Genomic DNA, 21,654 nt, shown 5'->3' on the forward strand with positions numbered 1-21,654 from the left:
ACTGTCAAAAACCCATTTTTCTTCCCTGTCCTCACAATGCATTGAATGGCAAGCATGAAGCTCGCCTGCATGGTCCCTGCCCTAATTTGACAAGGACGTCTCCTGAAGCGGTAGCACTGAGACCATGATTATTCTTCAACGAGACGGCAGACATTAATTGTGAGGAGTGCTTTGCTTGGGAAACTGGTTGGCTGTCTCTGAGGAGTCATTTTCCTCTTGCTCACTCGGTCCCTCTCTTGTCCCCGTTTGTTTATTTTTCTAAGTTCCTGCGGTATTTTCTCCCTCTTTATGTGGGAGTTGAGAAGTGTTCCCAGCTCCTTTAGGCGTTCCTCACTTGAAGCCGCCTTCGGATCCTCTCCCAATCATCTCTCACTTACTGAGAGTCACAGCGTGGAGCCGTGGATGCGTTCAAGGCCACCGGAGTTGCCACTGTAGCCTGGTACACCTGATTCGGACCTCCACAGCCTCCTTGTCTGGACTTTTCTTCATTTCCAGTTCTCCAGCCTTCACTGGATAAGACCAGTGTGTGGGACCCCCGCCCTGCTGGACCCTAGGAGTGTCCCTCATATGAGGGCGTCTCATCCCTTGATTCAGGACAGTGCCTAGCACATCAAGCTTCTCAACCAATACTGTTCTGCACACCTACCCTGCACATAGGCTGGCCCTTGTACCACAGGATTCCTTTACGATTCATGCCTCTGGGTTTTGGTAATTCAGAAGTCCTTCAATCCTTAAGGCCACTGCAAATTAAAATGATTAGGTGAAATATACAGAACCTAGAGAACATGCTAGAACATGCTGGCTTAGCAGCAGAGAAAAGTCTACTGGTGATCATGGTGCAGACTGCGAGGGGAGGGTTGCTACTGCTGCTGTTGCTGTAATCATTTATTTATTTTTATGTTTTGAGACAGGGTCTCATGTATCCCAGGGTGGTCTCAAACTCACCATTTAGGTGAGGATGTCCTTGAATCTCTGATCCTCCTGTCCCTTCCTCCAGAGTGCTAAGATTATTGCTATGCACTACCAAACCTGGTCTTGTCGGGTGCTTGGGATGGAATTCAGGGCTTCAGAAGTGTTGAGCTAGCACTCTACCAACCAGGTTATAGCCCCAGCTGGCTGTATTTAAAATGGAGGAAGCTAGGAGTCTGACAACGAGAATCATGTTTCCTCCGGTGACATTTGAGCCACTTCAGAAGGATCTCCATGAGCTGTGGTGGCGGGATAGGCTTGGTCCTCATAATCTGACCATTGTTGCTAAAGACATGATTGGCACAGCCAAAGAAAACACTGGGGAGAGTTCATTTCAGGTGCTGACTTTAAAAACGAAGTCTTGGTTAAATGCCGAAAAGGGAGAAATAAAATGCGGCGTTGATAATCACGTGACCGCACCAGGGAAGAGCTGGAAAATGACAAAAGTTTTAAGATGACCTGTCTGTGCTTGGCTTAATTCTGCTTGTTGGGGAAGAGGCACTTGGAAGGCCAATTCTCTATGCTAAAATAAGCAGGCAGTTATTTCCCCTGGACCTCTGAGTGTGGACTCTCTCCGAGTTACATAACTCTGACTGGCATGTAATAAAATGAATCTCTCCCTGCCCTCAGGGAAGCCATCAGCCGTGTCTGCGAAGCTGTGCCAGGCGCCAAAGGAGCCTTCAAGAAGAGAAAGGTACAGTCACCCTCACTGCCTGTCTGTGACCTCCTTCGTGTCCTCTTGGGGCCATACTCCATGTCTTCACCCACATAGCTGGCTACTGTGTTCTTACATGACCTCGGTCTTGTCATTTCCTTAAGGTAAAGCACCCACCTAAGGCTAAGACACTGTCACTCTCTGGGTTGCTCTCAAGCAGATGTTGTAGATACTCGCTGTGGCTTAAACCCTGGAGACATCGATAACCATTAACACCTGGCTAAGCACCCCTTGAATCCTGTTGCGTACATGAACTCGTGTACCCCTAACAGCTCCTGTGCCAGCCACCTCAGTGGTATATCCTAGCAAATGCTTAGCAATTGGATCCTGGAGTTGAGAGAGGGAGACAGGGCATTGAATTCGTAACAATGCCAATTACTATGGTATAAATACTTGCATTTGGCTGATTCAAGCTTTCAGCGCAAGGTCCCAGAAAGATACATAGTAGCTCCTTGTATTTTAACCCAGGCACAGCAGATGAGGCCTGAAGAGTACAGGTTAACATAGCAGGAAACTGCGTAGCAAGTATTTGCTGTCTTCAGATGCCATGGATGTAGTCCCAACTTTGTATAAACTAACTTCCAATAATAGCTGGGCTTAGAGGTTACCTCATAGCGTTTCCAAAGACAGGATGCTTGGCTTTCCTGAGCTGCCTCAGTTATGTCATTGGAAAGCTCCGTGTCATAGATGACAAAACCTGAGGCTCTGGGCTGACAAGCCAGAATGTGAATAGGAGCTGGGGCCATGGTCAAGCCAGACCACGTGATCCAGAGGCTGGATGTTCAACTATACTTCTAGAATGTTCCATCCCGTATATGGCTGGATTAAGAGGGGGAATATCTAGGGCTGGGGAGATAGCTCAGCTGGTAAAGTACTTGTTGCATAAACATGAGTTTGGATCCCCAGCATCCATGTAAAATGCCTGACATGGCAGCACATGCTGTGCTGGAGAAACAGAAATAGGCTGATCTTGCTGTGCCTGGGCTCACTGACTAGCCAGGGTTGCAGAATTGGTATACTCTAGGTTCCATGGCTGTCTCCAAGTACAAGGTAGAGAGTTTTAGAGGAAGACGCCTGATGACCTTTAGTCTTGACATGCATGCACACATCTGCACCTGTACACACACACACACACACACACACACACACACACACACACACACACACAATATATATATATATATATATATATCCTAACAAAAAAAGGAAACATTGAATTAAATGTCTCTCTCAAGTATCTAAGAAATAAATGATTCAGTTCCCACAATCATAACTTTTATCCACTTAGAAGGGATTTATGGGAACACCTACCACATAGAGCCCATATCTGCCTCAGTCTGAGCTTTCGGATTCTCAGATAGTTTTGTCTCCAAGTCACTTCTGTCTGCAGAACTGGGGACATTCATGAACTTATAGGGCAACTGGGTGTGGGGCACAGAACTTGACAGCTCAGGCTAGAATCTTGAATTTGGAAAGTGAGGTGTCTCCCGGGAGCAGCAAGGAGGACCACTGTCTCTCGAAGGGACCACCGTCTCTTGGAGGAAGTGGTCCTAATGGGTCTTATAGTTCCCTTGTGTATCTCTTGGTGGGAAGAGATGGGGGTAACGGCCGCTTTCCTGGCTGTGCCCCAGATGCACTTGACCTGACTCTCGCACAGGCGACATGAGTTCTCTAAAAGGTCCCTTTGAAGTGTTAAGTAAAAAGAAAAAGAAGGAAATAAATTGGCAGGAACACTAAAGGAAATAGCATATATCTGGCAGCAGAGAGCTGAGGTTTGGGTAGGCCAAACCAGGGCAACCCGGAGGTAAGTTCAGCAGGCTGCATTCTTTTGAAATAGCTTTCCATTAAACTTTGTCTTTTGGGGACAGGCCATTGGCTGGGCAGGCACCCTAAACTGCAAATCCACTCTGATTGGTTCGTTAACTAGGCTACTCCCCACTGGGTGGTTGGTATTACCAGGCCAGCGGGTCTGCATTTGGCCTCTTATCTGAGTCACAGGAACATCCTGTGGTCTGAGGTGCAGAGAGATGTGACCTTCTGTTTCCCAGCTCCATTTTAGACAGCCTTAGTTGCTACACTGTCTCTCCCACTGGATAAAAGAATTGTGTGTCTGTTTAGGAACTCTTTGGCATAGAGAGCAGAGGACATTGTAACCCAAAGTGTAGGTTGGTCCTAGAGGACATAGGAGGGGGCTTCAGCCCAGGGATCCAGGAGAAGGTGCCTGGCTGGACACTGAAGCTCTCTGGAACTCCCATAAGGACTTTTTGGCATGTGATGGAGACACCAGTCACAACCAGCCTGTCTCTCCATCCTGCCCTGGCTCTGGGCAGCCAGATTCTAATTGAACTTTCCAGGAGAACCACTTCTGGGGAGGATTCCCTTCAGGAGAGAGCCTCCTGACCCTCTGAGGGTGTTTGTAAGCCTGGGACCCAGTGCTTTCACCGCCTCTAAAAGGTAGTCTGAGTCCTGGTGTACTGAGACCGGGTTCTGGTGTCTGCACAGTTGTGATGTCCCTATCTGTGTGGTTTCTGCAGGTTTACATCTAAGGGATCCGTGAGACACTAGCATGTGATCAAGGTAGCCAGGAGGACAAGGGGTTCTCCCCAGAATTTACACATTAGGCCTTTGACAGTTTTATAAATCATTGGCCTGGGCTCCAATGTTCCCAGCTTCTCCACTTTACACTGGCCTGTCTTCTGGTGCCTTAGTGGGTAGGAGGAGGCAGTGAGAGTCTGAGGGGGGGGGGTCTGCTGACATCTCAGCCTCCACCCTTTGAGACCCAGAGTCTGGGTCAAAAGCTAAAATATTACCCTTGCGTTTCGCAGCCTCCGAGTAAAATGCTGTCCAGCATCCTGGGGAAGAGCAACCTCCAGTTCGCAGGGATGAGCATCTCCCTGACCATCTCCACCGCCAGCCTGAACCTGCGCACTCCTGACTCCAAACAGGTGTGTGGGTGCCCAGGCTCCACGGGCCCCAGGGTAGATATCCCGGAGGCTTTCGGCTCAGGGCTTATTGAGCCCATGCAGAACCTGCATGGCCAAACATTGAACTTGAGCCAATTTGACGGTCCGCCCACTGGTGGATGAGTGGTTCTCTGGAATTCTGCTCTAAATGATGTCTGTTTTGTTGGTGTGTTTGTAACCGAGAAACGGTGATGTCGGTGCAAACGTCCTGGCATCTGCTGTGGTTTTATAGCCATGCTTTAATGGTTTTATGGGCCACCTTTCAATCTTATCCTGCTTGAGGTAGACAGTGTGCTGTGGTTTAGCAGGCAGGGATTTTCTTCCTTTTAGCATCTTACGTTGGAGCCTCTTCTAGTCCCTCCTGTCTTGGGGTTGAAGGGCTGGCAGACCTACAGTGCAGATGGGTGGAGACCCAGGCAGCACAGCCACACTTAGAAAGGTAAAGTCCAGCTAGGATGACTGCATTTCTGTGTGAAGACTATGTTTTAGGTCTGTCTGTCTGTCTGTCTGTCTGTCTATCTATCTATCTATCTATCTATCTATCTATCCATCCATCCATCTACCCACTCGCCTGCTCATCCATCCATCCATCCATCCACCCACCCACCTATCTGTCTATCTGTCTGTCTGTCTATCTATCTATCTATCCATCCATCCTCTGTGTGGTGACTATATTTTAGGCCTATCTATATATCTACCATTTATCTACCTGCCTGCCTGCCTGCCTGCCTGCCTGCCTACCTACCTACCTGCCTACCTCTTGTCCCCAAGATACAGAGACACATTAGATCTAATGTAGAAATGAGAACTGAATTGGGGCTCTGTTGAGACATAACTGAGCACAGCTTCTCAGTCTACCTTTTTGTCTTCCAGGGACCCACAGATTATCCCCTTTCTATCAATTTTCTAAGAGGCGGACTAACCAGCTCTTGGGGTTGTGGATGGGAGATGTCTAGTCCGACTAGCCTTGCCCAGGCTGTCTTAAGTTGAGCCCCAGCTGCTCATGGAGGCTGGTCCACTAGGCTCTAGATAGCCAAGCACACTGGAATCTGGCCTTTGTGGCACAAGGGCCGTTCATTTCCGGGGGCCTTAGGCTCTCCTCCCTTCTTGCTCATTCTCCACTTAATGAAGGAGAAAGCCCAGGAAGGATAATGTTAGGACAGCCAGTCCCAAGGCCCTGTTCCACTGTGGATGGTCCAGGTAGGGCCTACTCAGGTGTCTAATTCTCACCCCCTGCCGTGTGTTAGGTGGGTCTAAGTGCAGTTTCCCAATACCCAGCGTGTGCGCGCTAAGTGATATAAGAACAGTTGGTGGCATAGGTACAACATATGGCTGTGCCTTGCCCATGTCCTGAATTTAGGCCCCCACTGTAGCAAATAGAGAAAGCAAGGCCCTTGCCTATTCACCCTGGGAGCAGACAAACAGAACCCACTCTAGAGTGTCGAGATCTGAGCAGAGGGCTGGAGCAAATTTCTTAGAGGAGAAACAAGGGCTGAGCAGAGCACCAGCTCAGACTTCTTATCCCCCCTTTCTCCCTCTCGGGTACTTGGAGGGAATGTGCAATTGCTATCTCTCTGAGAGAGATAGCAATTGCACATTCAGTTGACTATGTGTGTGTCTGGGTATGTGTGCATGTGTGTGTGCGCATGTGTGCATGTGTGTAAGGGGGGTATAAAGTGTATGCATATGGTGTGTGACATGTGTTTGTAGTTTGTGCTGTATGTATTGTGGTGTACAGCATGTGTGCATGCTATATGTTTGCGTGATGTTTATGCAGTTTGTGTATACAGTATGGTGTGTATGTGTGTTATGTGTGTCCTGTGTGTCCTGTGTGCATGTGGAATAGTGTGTGTCATGTGGATGCCGTGTATATGTGGTATAGTGTGTGCATGTGGGAAGTGTATAGTATGTGTGTGTGGTGTATGTGTGTGCTCTGTCTGTGCTGTTTGTATATGTGGTATGGTCTGTGGAGTATGTAATATGTGTGTGTATGGTATGTGTGTGTATCATGTGCATGCTGCTTTTTGTGTGGTATGGTATGTATGATGTGCATGTGTGTGAGTGTGTGAGCATGTGTGCGTAAGCCAGTTGATAACCTCAGCCGAAGATTGTCAGACACCGTCCACTTTGATTTTTGAAACAGGGTCTCTCATTGTTCTGCAGTTCACACATTTGCCAAGACTGGCTGGCCAGTGGGCCCCAGAAACCCTCCTTTCTTTACCTCCACAGTGCTGGGCTAGCAGGCTCCAGTCCCAGGCTTTCACATCTTCTGGGGAATCAAACTCAGGTCCTCACGCATGTGTGGCAAGCAATTTATCAACTGAGCCATTCCCTCAGACCTTGGAGGTGTTTTATGAGAAAAATTAAATACACAAAAAGTTAAACACACAAAAATCAATTATGCTGCATTAGACACTTACTCTGGGCATGACAGGGCTCACTTGTAATCCAAGTGGTAAGGACATGAAGTCAGGACAGTCAGAAGTTCAAGGCCAGCCTCAGCAACATGAATTCCAGACCAACCTGGGCTACAGGAAGCCCTGTCTCAACTCCCACCCCCAAGAAAGCAAATTGACTTCTTATTCCTTCCGAGGTTGGGTAGCCAGATTCTAGAGCAACCACCGTGAGCTCCGTCACCTCCTACCAGCAACCCCCTACCTCTCTGTGTTCTCCTAAAACCTCAGGTTTCTCTAGATTGAGGTTTCACCAATGTCAACAGGCAAAGACAGCATTTTAAAATATTTAAAACTTTACCCTATAATGATACGTTATTTTGAGTTTTACAGGGGCACACACTCTAGCTGATGCCTTGTGAACCACCGTCTTCTGGGGACAAGGACAGAGGACACTGCACAGAGATAAGCCTGGCTGTGTCAGGGTGGATCTGGGAGCTCTTTTCCACACAGGAACTTTTCTTCAATGTCGTTACATTGTCTTTAAAAAGATAAAAATAGCACAGAGGACTTACGTAGCTTTTAGAATTTAGGGCAGCTCTTAATTCACTCTGTGTCTACTGAGTTGCACAGATGCTACAGTGTATAAACCTGCGGGGAATTTTTCCGTTTTAAGATGAATGTGGAAGAGCCCCTGGTCTGTAAGACAGCGGATCAGGAAAGGGTTTTAATTCCTGGGTGCTGGTCTTCCGATTTACGCATATGTAATATGAGCGGGAGGGAGGGAAGCAGGCCATGCTTCTGCATCCTGGCTCTGCTGTATGGGAAACAGAGACTATAAGTTGTAACATTGTAGTACAGTATAATTCCATCTGTGTGTGAGTGTGTGTGAGTGTGTGTGTGTGTGTGTGAGTGTGTGTGAGTGTGTGTGTGTGTGAGTGTGTGTGTGTGTGTGTGTGTGTGTGTGTGTACCAGTTTGTCTTAGTCAGAGTTTCTATTCCTGTACAAGACATCGTGACCAAGAAGTAAGTTGGGGAGGAAAGGGTTTATTCAGCTTACACGTCCATATTCCACTTTTCATCACCAAAGGAAGTCAGGACAGGAACTCACACAGGGCAAGAACCTGGAGGCAGGAGCTGATGCAGAGGCCATGGAGGGATGTTACTTACTGGCTTGCTTCCCCTGGCTTGCTCGGTTTGCTTTCTTATAGAACCCAGGATCACCAGCTCAGGGACAACACCACCTACAATGGGCTGGGCCCTCTCTGCTTGATCACTAATTGAGAAAATGCCTTACAGCTGGGTCTCAAGGAGGCATTTCCTTAAGGGAGCCTCCTTTCTCTGTGCTAACTCCAGCTTGTATCAGGTCGACACACAAAACCAGCCAGTACAGTGTGTGTGTGTGTGTGTGTGTGTGTGTGTGTGTGTGTGTGTGTGTGTGTGTGTACATATGTGTGGTATATGTGTGAGGACATATAGGTCACAGGCCAACCTGCATTGTCTTTCATTAGGCAATATGTGGGTTGAATCAATGGTGTGAAGCCTGCTCCTTCAGCTAAGATACCTGTCTCTATCTAGTACTGAGATTGTAGCCACTGTTCTGGGTTCTTTCTCATGTGGGTTGTAGGGATTGAACTCAGGTCCCCCTACTTGTAAGGTGGGTTTGGAATATTGAACTTGGGTCTCCATACTTGTAAGGTAAGAGCTTCATTACCTGGGCCATCTCTCCTGGCCCACTTTTTTTCTTCTGCACAAAGTCCTGGCCTCCGGTTGGAGCCTTGATTTCCCAGACCTGGAGTTACTACTCTTCTTACTTGGAACAAGCCCCTTGTCCCCTCTGGTCTCATGTCCCATGCCTTTAAAATGGGCTTCCCAGGGTTCTCACTCCCCAGCTGCTGGGAGGCTTAAAGAATCATTCTGATCCACCTTGAGATGGCAGCTCTAGGGCTGTGCTTGTGAAGGCAGGTGAGCGACTGTCTCTGAGCTTTGCAGGTTCTTTGGGGGCAGTTTCCAGGAAATCTTGCCATCGCTGCTGTCTGTCAACACAGCAGGTCCTGCAGGACGTGGCAAGGCGCTAACGGCCATCTCCTTTCTTGTTTTCACTCTGACAGATCATAGCGAACCATCACATGCGGTCCATCTCCTTCGCCTCAGGGGGAGACCCGGTGAGTGGCCTTTGGTTTGTTTCTCTTGCTCTTGCTGGGGATTTCTGAGAAGACACCTCTGCTCCAAAGATGTGCCCTTGAAGACATGACACAAAAGTGTTTTGTGGTGATTTTAATGAAACCCCAGTGAACTATTCTAATAATGGTCCACTGTTTTAGCATCAGGAAAACTTCAGTCTGGGTAGAACTCCATTCTGAATAAGTGTACATGCTTGGGAACAATGGTGGTGCCCCCAGGAAAACAAGTTTTATACCTAATGGGGGAAATGTTTTTAGTCACAAGTCCTGAAGCTGTGACCCCAGATGGTTACCCCTCTTGGTTTCAGAAGCCCTCCCCCACCTTCTTCTCCCTCCCTCCCCCCTTTTTTTTCTGTATTAGAGACTGAACTGAGGTCAGCAGTGCTGAACAGCTACTCTATCATCAAGCCATCACTTGGCTGTCACTCTAGTTGCTATTTGGTGGTGGTGGGTGTGGTAACCTGTGATGGTCTACCCTTACCTCTCAGTCACAAGGTGTCAGGAGACCTGGAAGTGTGGCCTCCTTGAGTGGTAGCCTGCTTGCCTTTGTTGGTTGTCTCCCTGCTATGTTTCCAAAAGCACCCAAAAAATCAGACAGGTAATACAAAATAAAAAAAGATCAAGAAGCCGAGAGAGGAGGAAAGGCATAGGCCTAGTCCTTTCCAGGGGTGGTAGGAAAAAGGCTCTCCTCTAATGCTCTCTGATTAACGTTCAGTTTTGGGTAAAGTTTTCAGCACTAAGGGACAAAAGAAATTAAAAGCCCTCTCTATTCATACATTGTCTGGGTTCCAAAACCTGGCAATCATACCACCAGAGAAATGCTGTTACACACATTGGAAGTCAAAGCGAGGGGCTGGCACCACCTATACCAATTAGAAGCCAAGATGACCCCGCACAGACATTCCCATCGGCCAACCTGGTCTACATGCCTTCTTAATCAAGACTGTCTACTCGGCTGGCTCTAGGTAGCATCAAGTTTGATGGTTAAAATTAACCGGTACACAGTCAGTTCAGCCGGGAATCGGTCCATGGTTTAGATCACAGCCCTCGTGATCCGAGTGCCTGCCAGTGATGGGCTCTGTCAGCTGGGACTATGCCACAGGAGCAGTTCTGGAGGACCTGTTTAGACCCCAAGCACAGCAGAGCCCTTGTGTGTTTGTAACCCACACTCCACTAGCCTGAGTCCCACCCTTGGACCAAGACCTTCACCAGCGTCCCCTTGTCTTTAGCTCAGAGAAGTTTGCGGTGGTTGACTGGTGGGCAGTGCGAAGGTACAACCCCAGTGTCTTAAACATGGTGGCCACCCAGTCCTCATTTGCATAAATAGCTCTGCTTCCTGGAAATTCTATGACATCGATGCTCAGGGATGGTATGAGCAGAGGTACACACAGCGAGGACTTGGGAAAGCAAATGCATCATCTTTTTTCTTTTCTTTTTTTCGGAGCTGGGGACCGAACCCAGGGCCTTGCGCTTGCTAGGCAAGAGCTCTACCACTGAGCTAAATCCCCAACCCCATGCATCATCTTTTGTTTGAATGTCTTATTTGTCCTGGATATGCTCAAGACTATAAACCCTTTCATTTATTCCCCCACCCCCACCCCATGATTCCTTCTAGAAACAAAAAGGAGAAGAAATGACTAGCTGAGTGTGGTCACACATGCCTTTAATGTCAGCGTCAGTAGCACAGGACCACTTTGAAATTCAGGTCAGTGGCTAGCCTTGTCTACATAGTGAGACTTGTCTTAAAATAAATAAATAAAAGGACTGACAACATCTGGTGGCATTTGAAGTGAGCTATAATATCTTACATCCTCTGAGATATTTTTTTTCCCAAAAGCTGTCATGGTTCAGGTGTAATGAGACACACGTCCTGCCAGTGTACAGAAGCTGGGTCAGGAATACTGTGAGCTTCAGACTAGCCTGGGCTAGAGAGTGAGACCTTCTCTTAGAAGACAAAGAAAACCGTTCTGGGATCCTCAGTTTCTTTCTGGGTGTACAGCTTTGCTTTGTGCCTCATTAGCTCACCCGGTAGGAAAGAGATAAAAATGACAAGTGACAGCCAAGAGAGACTTGAAAATACTGTCAATCCTTCTTCCTCCAAAAAGAAACAGGTAGTGATGATAACAGACCCTGATTCCAGGTATTGAGATATCACCAGGAGTGCTTGGGGAAGCAGCTCGGTAAAACACTTCCTACGTAAGCAGGAGGACTTGGGTTCCATTGCCAGGACCCAGGCAAAAAGATGTTCACTTGTAATTGGGCACCAGGGAAGCAGAGACAGGGGGATCCCAGCCAGCTTAAGCGCTGAGCTCCCAGTTTCAGCAAGAGACAGACCCTGTCTCAAAGGTCTGGAGAAGGACACTTTAGGTTGCCCCCATTCTCTGCATGCCTACACAAGATTCCCAAGAGGATGCCCCGACCTGTCTCAGAGGTCTTGGGGGCTGAGAACAGGGATGCAGTAACCACAGAATAAGATCCTCACAGTCTCTTCTCTGGAACTTAGTGTGCCCTCTGTAGAACTGCGGGGCCGAGAACACTGTTCCGAATGTCGATGCACTAGCAAACAATGCCACAGAAAAGTCAAGATCGGCGACAACATCTATCTCCTTGCTTGGTCATGGGCCGTCTGAGAGAAGGACATGCTATCTTCCTGGGCCTTCCCTCCCCAGCTGTTGTGTAGTACTTTAGACTAGAGAAGGGATCATCCCCCTTAAAAAAAAAAAGAAGACTTCCTTGCATGGACCACTAGAGCTGACTGGAGTTACTTTCTAGCTCTCTGGCTATGTACAAAAATCAAACAATAAAGACTCCTCCTGTTTGTAAGATTTCCTTGAACTCTGACTCCCTAGCAAATTTGGAAGGTGCAAACGAAGACTGGAAAGCTGCTGGCATGCAGTTCTTTTGTACCACAGACAGTTCCTTGTAACCAAACACACCCCCTCCCGCCTGACATGCTTCTCCGAGCTGCCTGCCAGGGTGTCAAGCTTTGCCTTCGGAGGGAGGGTAATTCGGCTACTGTGGTACCCAGGTGATTCAATTCTTCTGCTAATTCCTCCTATTCAGATATATCCTTAGGCACAAGAGTGACAGCAATTTGGGTCAATTAGGGCAAAAGCATCAGCTCTTTGCTTCTTGAAAAATCCCACCTCCTACCATGTGGGAAAACTGGCTGCTCATCTTAATCCTGATCCTGGAACTGTACCCAACGCTAACTCAACAGTATGGCAGCTCTGTAGATGACCCTGGCTTCTCGGCTAGTTTTAAAAGACCATAGAAAGTTAAACACAGTGCTAGAGGCACACCCCAGGGTGTGTTCCGGGATTTTGGTCTGCTGGCTAAGATGCTCATGCAGCTCCCCGGACGGTTGTGACTCTCCCATCCCATGAATCTAGGAGGAGAGTGAAGAGTCGTAAACTACAATCCATATTTTTACCAAGAGTTTTAAATCCTCAGAAGATGCCCCTCCATGGACGTGAACGGAGGCCATTTTTACAGCCTTCCTGTTCTTTCTCCAGTCGATCTGTGAAATATTAAAGACCAGGAAATGTACTTTGCTCAGAGGAGCCTCAGAGACAAGGATTCTTTGTCTCCTCCACAGAAAGTCTTCCTGCCTCTATTTTCCTGTGGGCTTGGAGAGTACCACGCCCACCCATTCCTCCCCTCCACACTCCTGGCAGGGTTTTCTGGGTCTCTGTTAGGAGGGGAGAGGGCATTTCCTCCCAGATGAAACCCTACAGGCCAGAACAAACCACTATGAATCTGACATGGGGCAGTAGATGAGCTTGAAGTCCTTTGGAACAAAAGATTTGGAAAATAACAGGCTGACATTTCAAGTTACCCTCTGTAGGGTGGTGTGCCTGCTGACTGAGTTCTAACCATCAACTTGCTACCACCCACAGTCACTTGGGAAGAGAGCTTCAGTTGGAGAATTGGTCTGTGACGTAGGAGGAGCCAGACCACTGTGGGCGGCAGTGGTCCTTACACAGGGTTCCTGACCAGCATAAGAGAGGAGAAATCAAGCAGAACAGGAGGCAAGCAAGAGCCCTGTATTGAGGATTCTCTCTGCTGTTGACTACGAATGTAAAGCTTTAAGGTTCTGCCTCGGTTTCCCACATTAAGGAGCTCTACCCTGGAAGTGTGGGCCCTAGAAACCCTTTCTTCTCTAAGTTGCTTTTAAGTCAAGGTGTTGGACACAGCCACGGAAGTGGACCAAGAAGAGTTTCTGTTCGGTTGGCAGAGGGAGGAACCGGGAATGGAGCGCAGAGCCTTGTGCTTGGGTGTAAGTGCTCTGTGACGGCACAACACCCCAACTTAGGCAGCTCTTGAGGACCAAGTTACCCCAGAAACCTTAAGGCTTTGTTGGTTTGTGGTTCTGAGTGTTTAAAAAATATCAATGTTGCAGAGAAGTCTCTCTGGCCTTAAGAATTATGAAAACAGAGCTTGAGAGATGGCTCAGTGATTAAGAGCACTTACTGCTCTTCTGTAGGACCCAAGTTTGGTTCCTAGTACCCACTTAGGTGGTTCATGTGTGTGTGTGTGTGTGTGTGTGTGTGTGTGTGTGTGTGTGTGTGCTTTCCAGGGACCCAGCACCTCACGCAACTGCAGTCATGTGCACATATCCAGTCTCCCTTACATACACACACACACACACACACACACACACACACACACACACACACACTTAAAATACTAAAAACAATAGTACTTTAAAGAGGATTAAGAAAACTCCAGCACCAGCTTGAAAGTCTCTGAGGAGAGCCAGCATAGGGAGGTCAGGGGCTTGCAGGCCTGGCTGCTCTGAGTGTGGTCACAGACTGGCAGCATGTCCCTAGGAGAGCTGGGTAGAGCTGTCAAATAGCTGGTCATGATTTCTCAAGCTCTGCCCAGTCTGCACTCAGATCTCAGGACTTCCAACCACATCCAAATTTGAAGACTTGTCTCAAACCACATCTATTTTGGACCGATTTTGTAAGCAGTCTTTGGCCCTTCCCTCCCTCTCTCTCTCCTTCCCTTCCTTCTCCCAGTGCTGAGAAGCCTCAGGGCTCTCCCACACTAGGAAAGTGCTGGTCCGTGAACTTTCCTTCCCCCATGATCCTGGGCTGTGTAACGGATAAATGGGTTCCCGGCACACAGTGCTCTGCATCCCTCTGGCCCTACCCCTCACTGTGATGAGTGACCCAAATGGCTCTTTTTCCTTCCACAGGACACAACAGACTATGTTGCCTACGTCGCTAAGGACCCTGTGAATCGCAGAGGTAAGCAGTGCTTGACCCACTTAATCATTCACTCGCGTGAAGCCAGGCTTAATGTCCCTAATTACCTCGGCCCCTTTAGCGAGCAAGCACATGACACGATTAAGGCTAATCGAGGCCTGCAAGAGTAGCTTGTCACCTGGCTGAGAGAGGACCTAGCAGATGCCGAGCGCCACGCTCTCACCTGTGTCAGGGTGGCCAAGGTTTGATATACCCGGCTCACAGGGCACCTCTCTCACCCTGGGCTCTGATAGTGGCCTCGAGTGGCCTCCATTATGCCTGGGAAACGCTACAGCTGCCCATCCTCCTGACCAGCTTCACCCATTGTGTGCACACTGTCCTGTCTCGGCTCTGGGGTCCAGCATCTAAGCTCAGGGTGTGCTGTCTACTGAAACCTCGTTTGGGCTTCTGGGACCTCAGGCACAGGCTGAGGAAGGGGTGACACTTATAAAACCAGAGTGGATAGTAATGTACTGGAGGAGGTGAGCTCGCACCCTTGAACACTAGATAGCTCCCGGTGCCCGCCACAGCTACAAGTTCTCTTCGCTCTTCCTGTTCTTCCCCATGCGAATTGAAGCTTTGTCTATCAAGAGTGGGGAGAGAAGAGGTAGATAACACAGCACAGAGGTAGAAAGGGCGGAAGGGGTAGATAACACAGAACCGGTTCCTACTTTAGAGCTGCACCTGGTCTCCCTGAACAGAGCCAGAACACTTCGACAGTTGTAAGTGTGTGTGTGTGTGTGTGTGTGTGTGTGTGTGTGTGTGTGTGTGTGTATGCGGATGCACATTTGTGAGTTTGTGTGTGCAGGTGCAGATGTGTGAATGTGTGCATGGAGACCAGAGGACCACACTGGGCTTCATTCCTTAAATACTTCTCTCCACCTTATTTTTTTTTTTTTTTTGAGGCAGAGTCTCACTGGTCTGGAATTCTCCAAGTAGGCTAGGCTAGTTGGCCAGAGGGGCAGGGGTTAGCCTCCTTCTGCCACCCCAGGGCTGAGATGGCAAACTTGTCCCTTGACACCTGTTTTGTTGTTGTTGTTGTTTGTTCGTTTGTTTAAAGCCTCGGTCTGAGGAATCAAACTCGGGTCCTTGTACTTCTAAGGGGAGCGCTTTACCAATCAATCACCCTGACTTCTCTTTTAAAAATAGGACAGGTCTGAGGAGAGCAGGAAAGGGGCTGTGGTGGCCCTGAGATGCCTTGTTCGCATTAATACTTGCCTGTTTTTTCTGTATGTAGCCAGTGCTGATCCCGGGCAACCAGGGTTCTGCCTATGACAGTGAGGACAGCTGCTCAGAGCCCTTGAGCAAAAGTCCTTGCTGCAGGCTTAGAGGCTGCAGTTCAGTGTCTAAGGTAGCACGCAGAGATGAATGTGTTTAAAGCAAACGGATGTGTTGCTTCAGAGTTTTGGAGAATGGATAGCCAGTTCATGGTGTCACCATGTGGGCTCCCTCTAGGTTCTGGAGGAGAAATCCCTCTTGCCTGCTTCTGGCTTGTGGTAGTTCCTGGTGATCTCTACTGTCCCCTGGGTTGCTGGTGTACCACTGAAACCCATCCTTACCTCCTCTCTGTTCTGTGAGTACTGAAGGATGTCTACAGAGATGAGACTTTGTGGTGACTCAAGGTCCCTTCTATCACACTGTTATCTTGTTTTAACTAGTTACATCTGGAATTGCCCAGTTTTCAAGTAAGGACACCGTCTGGGGTCCTGGGGTTAGGACTTTTGGCATACCTTTCTTCTTTCAGAGGATATAATTGAACCCGCAGCATAAGTCAGCCTCTTTAACTATTTTAGCACCCCGCCTCCAAAAATCAGGGCAGACACGGAGCGGGGAGGTATCAGGCACTGTCCCCACAAATCGCTATCTGGGTTAGAAACAGCTGGAGTTTGTTCTTTGTTTTGATTTGCTTCGAATTAACTGCAAGCGATCTAGGCAATTTTGTTTTTCAGACTTCTTTAGTAGGTCAAGTGCTCAAAGTACTCTCCACTTGAGGGTTACTTAGGGTCCTTATAAGAAAAATCTCAATGTTCGCTTCTGAGAGCATGGGACAGCAATGTCCTTAGATAGTGCTTGGGGGGCCTGGGGGAAACAGCTCAGTTGGTAAAGTGCTTTGCTGTGCAGGTATAAGCGACTGAGGTCATTTCCTGGAACCAGCCTGAAAAGTGGGAGGGCACTCACTTGTAATCCTAGCATCAGAAGGGGGAGACAGGAGGACCCTTTGGTGGCCAGCCAGCCTAGCCTAGTTGGTAAGTTTCAGGTCAATGAGAGACCCTCTCTCATCAAACAACGTGAATGTCCAGTGAGGAATGAACGACACCTGAGGCAAGGTGTCCTGTGGCCTCCACATACACGTGCACACATAAACATGAACCCACACTCACAAGCACAAACCTACGTAGTTTGTGTGACTCTGATGCAGTGAGACTGATTGCTTAGGAGTATCTAGGCCCCCAAGGTATCTGGTCTCCAAGTATTTCACCTTGGACCATATAAAGGCTATAACCAGTAACTGTGGGCCAGATAGACCCGTTATCCTTTTGCTTTTGTTGGGGGTGTTTTTGTCATGATGGAGCATCTCCTCCATAATCCCCACATTGTGCTTCTTGGTGTTTCTAGTCAGAATTCCTCATCGACATTTCACTATTACTAAGTCAAGGACAACTTTCTCTAAATCCCTTGAACAGATCAAGATTCATCTCATGGGAACCAGTTTCAATCTATTGCTAAGGTTCCTGGGCCTTAGGGAAACTCTGTCCAAGATCCAGTGTGTATTGAGATTTCTTTCTAAACACTGCTTCTTTAGGGAGGTCAGAGCCGCTGATGATAGATTCTGGGAGTGTCAGAACCATCAGGAGTTAAAGAGGTGACTCAACGGTTAAAAGTACTTGTAGCTCTTGCAAAGGACCCAGGTTGGGTTCCCAGCCTCCACAGGGTATCTCACAAAAACCTGGAGCTCCAGTTCTGGGGGAACCCCCCCACACCGCCCCTTTCTAGCCTCCTCAGGAATTCCATGCATGAGAAACACAGATATACATAGAGGTGAAACACGCATGCCCATAAAATAAAAATAAATTTTAAAGAATAAGGATAAAAGCTTTACGTTCACAGAAAAGCCGTCTAAGAAATTATCGTGTCTATCACCCACCCCTGAGGTGAGACTGCGGATTGATAGACATACCAGGATCTATACCAGGAGGGAGGCGTGTGGCTCTTTTTCTCTGTATCCCAGATGGGACTCCTTGCCAAGGGGTCCAGAGAGCCCTGGCACTGTCTCTAATGAGTACATGTCCCCTCTCTCCAAGCTTGCCACATTCTGGAATGCTGTGACGGGCTAGCCCAAGATGTCATCGGCTCCATCGGACAAGCCTTTGAACTCCGGTTCAAGCAGTATTTGCAGTGTCCTTCCAAGATTCCTGCTCTCCAGGACCGGTAAGTGGTGGTGCCTGCCTTTCTCCGAGGCATATCTAGGGTCTGTAAACTTTCCTTTAAAACCAGCTCCCAGCACCCCTCTCTGGGCAGACGCAGATCTTCGCTGTCTTTCCCGGGCTCACGGACACCTGGCTCAGTAGAAGCAGCACAGGAAGCCGACAGATGGAAGCTTGCATATGGCTCGGAAGGGGCAGGAAACATTTTCTTGAAGCTATAGAGACAGTAACAAGGTTACCAAAAACTTCACTGTAATATATCTTTGGCACACTGTGTCTTCTCCAGTCCTTCGATCCCTCGACAGGTCCCCTTGCTGGCTCTGTGACCACACAAGGTCTGTGTCCCATCTTTTGGTTATCACAGTTAGCCAAACAGGGTCCCACCTGCCAACAGCATCCTTTTGCTTTATCGACCTTCATGACCTAATAGCTTCAGAGACGATCACCAGCCGTGTGTCTCTATGAAAGAGCCTTAAACTGTCTGAGTCACCTTGGCTTCATCTGGAAAACAGGGGTAAGAATCGCTTGGTAGTTGTTTTATTATTAAACAACTTATTATTATTATTTTCAATGAATACAGGGAGAGTCTTCTATTGGGATGTGTGATGGTTTGTATATATTCAGTTCAGGGAGTGGCACTATTAGGTGTGGCCCTGTTGGAGTAGGTGTGTCACTGTGGGTGTGAGCTATAAGACCCTCACCCTAGCTGCCTGGAAGTCAGTCTTCCACTAGCAGCCTTCAGATGAAGATGTAGAACTCTCAGCTCCTCCTGCACCATGCCTGCCTGGATGCTGCCATGTTCCCACCTTGATGGTAATGGACTGAACCTCTGAACCTGTAAGCCACCCCCAATTAAATGTGTTCCTTATAAGAGTTGCTTTGGTCACGGTGTCTGCTCACAGCAGTAAAACCCTAACTAAGACAGGATGTAAGAGTGTTCCATGAGGTAGAAAGTTGAAAAGTGCTCTGGGGTACACGGACCATTCAGTGGCCTTCTGTTCTTGAACTGGAGCCTATCCTGCCCTTGATAAACTTGTATAATGAAAGTTATTACAGCCTGGAGATGGCTCAGCTGGTTAAGTGCTTGCCCTATGGGCACAGGACCTAAGTTTTAGATTCAGAACCTACATCAAACAAACAAACAAACAAACAAACACAAACAGGTACAATGGTGTGTACTTGTAATCCCAGCACTGGGGAGGGAGAAGCAGATGGATCCCTGAGGTTCTCTGGTTATCTAGCCTAGTCTTCTTAGTGAGTTCCAGGCCAGTGAGAGACCCTTTCTCAATAACAGGGTAGATAGCTCTTGAGGTTGACCCCTGACCTACACATTATTGAATGTATGCACACCTACATACATGTACACACGTATAAACGTATACACACATAGAAAAACATTCCTAGCAGTGTGTTTACTGTAAACAAGTGTCATTTCTCTTAGGTTTATTTCTTACTCTCTTCAAACTCACGATGCCACCTTCTGTGACATCATCATGGAGCTGATGTCTGATCTACTCCCACTATGAAGGTATCTCTCAGCTCCTTTGTCTTCTTTGACTTTCTGGAAAGAGTCTTAGTTCTGTATCCTCACCCGTTTGTCAGGATGCCTGTAAGGACCCACTTTGTCCAAGTTGATGTGTTAGTTCATCGGGATGAAGCTGGAGGAGGAATGAAGGGAACTGGCCATGGCCCAGACATCTCTGACCTGAGAGTGAGGCTTTATTTTGAATGTGATTGGAGTAGTTTCTTTACAGAATTCATCCAGGGTCCATGTATCACAGGTTACAGTCTCAGAATTTATAAAGACATGAGAAGACTGAGTTGCAAAAGGGAATGGACCATTTGTGTTTTGAAATTGCACTGCCCCTTTTAGCTATAATTGTCAACTGACACAGCCTAGAGTCGCCTGGCAAAAGGGAGTCTTATTTGAGGGATTATCGAGGTCAGATTGGCTATGGATCTGCCTGTGGGGAAGTGCCTTGCTTATTGATGTAGTGGGCCAGCCCACTGTGGGCAGCACCATATAGCCCAGGTGGTTCTGGGCTATATAAGAAATCTAGCTAAATATGATACAATAAGCATCATTCGACCATGGTTTCTGCTCAAGTTCTTCCTTGATTTTCCTCCGGGATGGACAGTAAACCTGTTAACTGAAATAAACCCTTTGTGAACAACTGAACTGTTTTCCTTCTTTTGGTGAGTATGAACAAACCTCCTATGAAGCTCCTATCCAAGTTTTGGGATAGCCATCTTTCAGTATTCCTGTGTATATGCCTTAGAGTAGAATTGCTAAGCTAATGGCCCTACTGTTTCCCATTTGGGAAGCTGTCTTGTTGCTTACTTTTTCTCCCCCTGTAATAAGATACAACATTACTCAGGGTTCTCTAGAGAAGTAGAACTTACATAACAAGTGAATATATACCATCAGAAGGTCCAAGAATCTTCAGTTCTTCAGTTCTTGAGGCTAGATGTCTCAGCTGGTCTTTAGTATATTCCAGAATCCCAAAGAAGTAGAATCTAATGCCAGTGAAAGAATGGACTTGCTAATGAGAGTGAAAGCAAGCAGGCAAAGAGCAAGCCATCTTTCTTTTTCTGTGTCCTTTCTATAGGCTGCCAGCAGAAGGTATGGCCAAGATTAAAAATGGATCTTCCCATTAGGATTAGAAGTGGGTCTTCCCACTTTAAAAGATTTAATTAAGAAAAAAAAAATCCCTGACCGGTGTGCTCAGTCATTTGGATTTTAGTTGTGTCCAAATGTAATCGAGTTAACAATCAAGACCATCACAGATACTCTGAAAAAAAAAATCACCATTAGGCCAAGAGGGGTCTATTTTGGCTTGCAGTTAGGAAGTACTGTCCATCAAAAGGTTTTTCTTTTTGCTAATGTTAAAAATGTAAATAATAGAAGGTGGCAAGACTGAAACTTATATTTCTAGGATGTATACTGTTAATGTTTGCTGATGTCTTAGTGACTTTAGTGAAGTAATTCCATAAGCTCTACAATCTACATATGTCATTTTGTCCACTGATGGCTCTGCTACATCCCTCACTAATGACTGAAGAGGTTTCCTTAAATGCTGAACAACAGCCTTATAGTCTTTACTGAAGGGCTACATGTGTGTGCATGTGCATACGAACATGTATATATGCATGTGCATGCATGTACACATGTAGATGTGGTATTGTGCACGTGTATTTGTATGTATGTACATATTTATTTGTATGTTGGTTTGTGGTGTATGTATGCATTTGTATGTATATGAACATATATATGTATATGCATGTTCGTATGTATTTGTATGTGTGTGCATGTTTGCATGTGTGTTTGTGTGTGTTGTGTGTTGTGTGTATACATTTGTATGTATATGTATATATGTATATGCATGCATGTTTGTGTATTTGTATGTAAAGAGGGTAAATCAGTTGAGTTTTTTCAACATTCACTTTCTACCTGTGAGATGTTTAGTGGTAGGCCAGAAGTGAGAATTTAGAGCCATGTTAAACACTGTGGGCATGAACAAACACTGAACCCTACAAATGTATGTAGCTTCTAGACCAACGTGTTGGAGTTTATTAATGTCTCTCCTTCTTGTTTTAGGGTTTGTGATGGCCATTAGTTGTGGTTATTTGTTTGAGACATTCCCCCTCTAATTCCATACACTCTACGTTCTCTGTTGCTTTCTTCCATTAATAAAAATTGTTTGACCCAAATGTTATTCCCAGCCTCAAGCGAGCCCCATGATAAACACTTGCCT

The 21,654-nt window shown here is 47.2% G+C and overlaps 1 protein-coding gene across 1 annotated transcript in view; it reads left to right on the forward strand.

Annotated features, from left to right (window-relative positions):
* The window catches only part of Shc3 (SHC adaptor protein 3), a 120,454-nt gene that overhangs the window by 74,175 nt on the left and 24,625 nt on the right, over positions 1 to 21,654 (forward strand). Inside the window, exons 3-7 of the mRNA NM_001105743.1 lie at positions 1,600 to 1,663; positions 4,510 to 4,629; positions 9,151 to 9,204; positions 14,426 to 14,477; positions 17,777 to 17,903. Coding sequence (NP_001099213.1) covers positions 1,600 to 1,663; positions 4,510 to 4,629; positions 9,151 to 9,204; positions 14,426 to 14,477; positions 17,777 to 17,903 — 417 coding nt within the window. The remainder of the gene's footprint in view (positions 1 to 1,599; positions 1,664 to 4,509; positions 4,630 to 9,150; positions 9,205 to 14,425; positions 14,478 to 17,776; positions 17,904 to 21,654) is intronic.

This window comes from Rattus norvegicus, chromosome 17 (assembly GCF_036323735.1).
Source record: "Rattus norvegicus strain BN/NHsdMcwi chromosome 17, GRCr8, whole genome shotgun sequence".
Lineage (NCBI taxonomy): Eukaryota > Metazoa > Chordata > Mammalia > Rodentia > Muridae > Rattus > Rattus norvegicus.